At 46.1% G+C, this 5,722-nt stretch overlaps 1 protein-coding gene across 1 annotated transcript in view; it reads left to right on the top strand.

Moving 5' to 3' along the window:
* The window catches only part of srgap3 (SLIT-ROBO Rho GTPase activating protein 3), a 42,656-nt gene that overhangs the window by 28,543 nt on the left and 8,391 nt on the right, over positions 1–5,722 (top strand). The window contains 5 exon segments of the mRNA XM_017036738.2: positions 1,208–1,462; positions 1,586–1,687; positions 2,698–2,895; positions 3,438–3,522; positions 5,387–5,414. Coding sequence (XP_016892227.1) covers positions 1,208–1,462; positions 1,586–1,687; positions 2,698–2,895; positions 3,438–3,522; positions 5,387–5,414 — 668 coding nt within the window.

Genomic DNA, 5,722 nt, shown 5'->3' with positions numbered 1-5,722 from the left:
ACGCCGCTGTGTTGACTTTCACACTGATAGCCACTAGAGGGCACTCTGGACCTGTGTACTAGTATCTGCTACTCCTGTAAGTCGCACTTTTTTTTAATCCTTTGGTTGGTGCGACTTATACTCCGAAAATGCGGTAGTTTTACAAAACTGAAGTTTTTGTGTAATATTTTATTTATTAAGTTTATCAAGCGGGACGGTTTTGCCCCGTGAGCCATACGTTTGACACACCTAGCTTAGACAGTCACATCAGGCCCTTGTCCTGTTCTGTCTCCAACCAAATCAATCAAGACTCCATACAGTAAGTCGACTGTTGCTGCTGCTGCTGCTGCTGCTGCTGCTGCGCTGCTGTGGATTCATGTGAATACATTCCTGTTTGTTGGTTTAAAAACAGTCCAATGAAATCATTTTTCTTCAACCTTCCGTTCCTGTCACTGACTGCTGTGATCAGACCCGGCCTCTGGTGCAGGAGGACTTCTTCTTCCTCGTTGCTGAAAAGCCAGTATTAAACAGCATTTACTTAGTGATTCACGGCGGCGTCGGTCGCCTCCAGCCCGTCTCTCCTCAGCGCCGCTGCCTCTGTCTAATTAGGTTACTTCATACAGCTCAGTGTGATAAGGCTGTGTAATTATCCTCTGTGTCCTACTGCGCCGGCTCCTGTAATTCTCTGAACTATAATTCCATTTTGAAAGGTAACCTGTAGCTGAGTCTTATTTGGGATTTAGTCCATCAAAATAGGGCCAGACATGAAAGAGGTTAAAAAAAACACTTGTCCTCCAACTTTACACTTGAACTCACATGAATTTTTCATCAGTTTTTCATCCATTTTTCCAGTATAAGTATAAGTTCTATTCATGCAAAAAAGTACAAGTATATTAGACAGTATAGTATCTTTGTATTTAATACAATATGATATATAATATATATATATATTCACAAATCATATCATAGACATGAAGTGTCCATTTTTTTAACTTTCAACATTTTTCAAGCGGGCCGGATTCAACCCCCTAATGGGCCAAGTTTGGCCCTCTGACCATATGTTTAACACCCCTGATCTGGAGACCTACATTTTTTTTTACTGGATATAAAAAAGCATCATGACACAGACACTTCATCTGACCCACGACTGGCTGCGATCACACATTTCTGTTGTTTTTCATGTTTGTTTATTTTTTAACTTTATTTAAACACAAACACTCCATTATTTATTTATATTTATTTTATTCCCGCCTCTTTTCAGTGCTGCGACCTTGGCTACCACGCCAGCCTGGCGCGCACTTTGAGGACCTACCTGTCGGCCGAGTACAACTTGGAGACGTCGCGCCACGAGGGACTGGACGTCATAGAGAACGCCGTGGACAACCTGGACTCTCGCAGCGACAAGCACAAGATCATGGATATGCACAACCAGGTGTTCTGTCCTCCCATGCGCTTTGATTACCTGCCACACATGGGAGACGAGGTGAGACGCTGACAAATGCTGCCAAAGCTCACAACTGATTTGTTTCTGTTTCTGTTGACTGATTCAGATTTGTTTAATTTAATTTGCACCCCGCCCTTCCTAAATTCTTCCCCCACTCCTCAGGTCTGCCAGGTGAGCGCCCAGCAGCCGGTGCAGACTGAACTCCTGATGCGCTACCACCAGCTGCAGTCCCGTTTAGCCACCTTAAAGATTGAAAATGAGGAGGTGAGGGTTTTTTTTCTTTAGGCTTTTCTCCTTCTCCCTGCATCACCAAACTCCCCCACCTACCTCCGCCCCCCCCCCCCCCCCCCCCCCCACCCAACACCATCTGCTCTCATTGTAGCTTCTCTCCTCTGACCTTTGGGTCCTGAGAAAAAAGATTTAGATAAAAAAGATTTACTCTGAAAGGTTTTACTTCCATAAGGCAGTGAGTTCCTAAATACAGAGGTGGAAGTAACTAATTACATTTACTCACGTTATTGTAACTGAGTAGTTTTTGTTTCAGAAATAGGTCATTTTACTTTTACTTAAGTAAATTTTTACTCATGTATTTGACTAAATGCGTGGAAAAACAATTTGCGTTAACTGAAGGGAAATCGCGTGTGCTTGCGGGTGGCGGAGTTCCCATGATGTAGCCAGAGAACGTTGACGTTGAGGATTGCCCAGCAGAGGGCAGAAGACTCAGGAAGCGTAGGAACTCCTTGGCCATATCTCAGCAAACTCTTTTTTTTTTCAATGCAAACGATGAAATAACTTTATTAAGTAATTTAAAGTAACGAACTTACTTATACTCAAAGTATATTTTAAATTAAGTACTTTTACTCAAGTAGATTTTAGATGAGTACTTTTACTTGAGTTGATACTTTTACTTCATTACATTTTTTAAAACTCTTTCTCCACCTCTGCCTGGACAGCCGTGGTCTTGGTGAAAAGACCTTTTCGATCTTTGTGACCAGGAGGTGCAGATGGAGGTGATAATGGCGGAGTTGCCCGCGTCGACGGCTGCTTGTTTCTCCTGTTCCGGAAAAGTAATAGCCGCGCCGCGCCATTAGTGGAAATTACCTTTATCAATCTCAGCAGTAATTGTGCGCAGTTTTCCTCCGTGTCAGGCAGACCTCGTTTTTTTCACAGTTTCCTGTCTGATGTATGTCCAGCCCCGCAGGCGGCGCCTGATGTTTCATTTGTCACCATCTCCCTCACCCCTCCTCCCCGTCTCCCTCTTGTCTTCTTCGCAGGTGAGAAAGACCTTGGATGCGACCATGCAGACGCTGCAGGACATGTTGACGGTGGAGGACTTTGACGTCTCCGACGCCTTCCAACACAGCCGCTCCACCGAGTCCATCAAGTCGGTGGCGTCGGAGTCCTACATGAGCAAGATGAATGTAGCCAAGCGGAGGGCCAACCAGCAGGAGACGGAAATATTCTACTTCTCAGTGAGTCCGTGTGACCTTTGACCCGCGCCGTCTGCAGCGAATTCGTCTCCCGTCGTCACTCATGTCAGACCCGTGTCAATCAAAGAACCCGTTCTGCCTGGATACAATCTCATATAAAGATTAATATATTAATATGTAATATTGGAGCCGTTAGCACGCCTGCCTCGGAAGCAGAGAGAGGTTCGATTCCCAGAGGAACCACATGCTCGATTGCTAATCTTCCTCTTGTGAGTCACTTTGGATAAAAGCGTCTGAAAGCTAAATACATAAAAATCTAAATGAAATATAAAAACGACAACACGCTGGAAATGTCTTCACGAAGAACAAGAATCAAAAATATCACTGTTGTTGACGTAAGAATTTCCTTGTCTTTGGACGACGGAAAAAAAAAAAATATTCCACTCGGCCGTTGCTCTCTGCTCATCGCTGCCTTCGTTTCCTTTGTCGTCCAATAGGACAGAAATAAAAAAATATATAAAAATATTCCACTCGGCCGTTGCTCTTTGCTCATCGCTGCCTTCGTTTCCTTTGTCGTCCAATAGAAATTCAAAGAGTTCCTGAACGGCAGTAACCTCATCATAAAGCTGCAGGCCAAGCATGACCTTCTGAAGCAGACACTGGGTGAAGGTAAGAGGTCACGTCTCTTCATCTGTCTTCAGTCACTCCGGTGTCTTCTAACTCTGTGTGTGTGTGTGTGTGTGTGTGTGTTTCCTCCTTGTAATTATGATCCACACCGTCCTGTCACACGGCTCTGTCAGATCACTGCCCTCGGGGCTGCAGAGCTGCAGGTCTTATCTATTAGGAGGCAGAGAATGAGATTAAAGAGGCCAAAAGTGCTTCATTAGAGTCGGCCGCCGGGAAAGATAATAAACGGGAGGTTGATGGACAAATGTACCCCCCGAAAAGACCGCAGTACTTTCTGCTCTGAGGTATTCGTACACACTTCCCCACCTCATTGTCTCTCTGTGGTATTAGAGAGAGAGAGAGAGTGTTTTCATTTTANGTGAACAGTTTACGCCCAATCAATCAGCAGGTCCAGGCCCAGACCCGTTCCTGCAGCTGCTCCTGCGTCGGGGATTCAGCTCATAAAAAAAAAAAAAAAAAAAAAAAGGATTTCACAGCTGAGGCCTTTCATCCATTATGCATATTTCCACACATCGCACCTCAGATTCATTTGTTCATTTACGTCGCGGCTAATAATGCGTTGTGGTTCCTCTGGGATGGCGAGGTGTCTCTGTGTGTGTGTTGTTGTCGTTGTTGTTGTGACACTAATAAACACTCGCGTCACGGCTCCGATCAATCTCCGTTGGTCTCTTCAGCTGACGTTCTGTATGAACAGGACATACGGCGTCTCCAGGTACCACCCGGGTTTAATTATTCAGCTGATCCATCAGGGGGCGTGTGCATCATGCTCATTAGCTCATTGCTTCACACCCGTAATAGCGTGTCTGCATCTGTGTGTGTGTCTGTGTGTGTGTGTGAGATAATGACAGAGGAAACAAGATGAGCTCGCTGAGCGCCACATGGCGTTAACATCTCACTGCATGTATTAATGAAAACACGATGTCGAGGCTAGCTGCTGCCAGGCTATCTAGCTGCACTGACGAGCTAACACCGGTGCCCGGGTTTAATGGGTTGGATTTTCTCGCTGTCAACTCTAATGTCGACACAGAGATGTTCCCTCCGTTATTACAGAACCGTCACAGTTTTGGACTAGAAAGTCAAACAGACGTTTTTTTTTTCCTGTTCGAGCTTGAAAATCTATCATTTTGAGCTGCGTCGGTCGGAGGCAGACGGAGGAATCATTCACAGGAGAATTGTCTGGAAAATGAACTGTTGTTTCTCCACACGGTTGCCGTCTGATCTGTCAGGATGATGTTGTGAGAAATGGTTCGGCCTCCGCTCCTTCTGCCCGTCGTCAGGTGGAACGTCGGTGCCATTCCGAGCCTTTGTTGTTGTTTTTTTTCCCCAGACAATCTGGCGTTGGCCGTAATAACACTGCGTGATGTACGTGTATCAACATCGCTGTCGCCAAACATCGCCTTGTTAAATTACCGTGGCTGAATCGCTGAATCACGCTCAGATGCTTCTGTGTGTGTGTGTGTATTACAACACACACACACACACACTCTGGTGTGCGTGCTGTCCAAGCGTCAGGACAAAAGACTCAGTGAACCAGCACACACACACACACACACACACACACCCGCCTCTCTGCTGTGACTGGGGTGGATGGAGGAGGGGTGTGGGGTTGTGGGGGGGGCTGTCCCCCCCCCCCCCAGGGTTCTTCTGGTTCCCCCGGGGGCTTCAGAGACAACTGCTGAATGGCCGTGTCCAGTGAATGGTGTCAGAATGGATCCATTCATCTCCGTCCAAACGCTCATGCTGCCCCTCATAAAAAAACACCGAACAATGTAGAGTTAGCAGAACATGAAGATATAACATGTCCCTGTGTGTTTCTCTACCCCCCCCATGTCCCGCCCCCCCACAGGAGAAAGAGCCGAGTGTGGAACCACAAGGTAAGACGGGCCGTGATGAGTGGGTCTGTGTCTGTGTCTGTGTCTCTGTCTCTGTCTCTGTGTCTGTGTCTGTCTCTGTCTCTGTGTCTGTGTCTCTGTGTCTGTGTCTGTGTCTCTGTCTCTGTCTCTGTGTCTGTTGGTCAGGATGCTAATGGCTAATGACGGGGATACAGATTAGAGAGTCACAAAATACATGTATTGATTGTTGTTTTTACTGAGTAACTTTGTTATGTTTCTAAACCAATAGATTTTGACCAAATCATCCACTGCTTTATTGTTCTGAGGGTCTCAGGAGGAGAAGGAGGGGC

Source organism: Cynoglossus semilaevis, chromosome 11 (genome assembly GCF_000523025.1).
Source record: "Cynoglossus semilaevis isolate Cse_v1.0 chromosome 11, Cse_v1.0, whole genome shotgun sequence".
Taxonomy (NCBI): Eukaryota; Metazoa; Chordata; class Actinopteri; order Pleuronectiformes; family Cynoglossidae; genus Cynoglossus; species Cynoglossus semilaevis.
The sequence above is the reverse complement of the archived record's forward strand: the minus strand, read 5'-3'. Positions and strand labels throughout refer to the sequence as shown.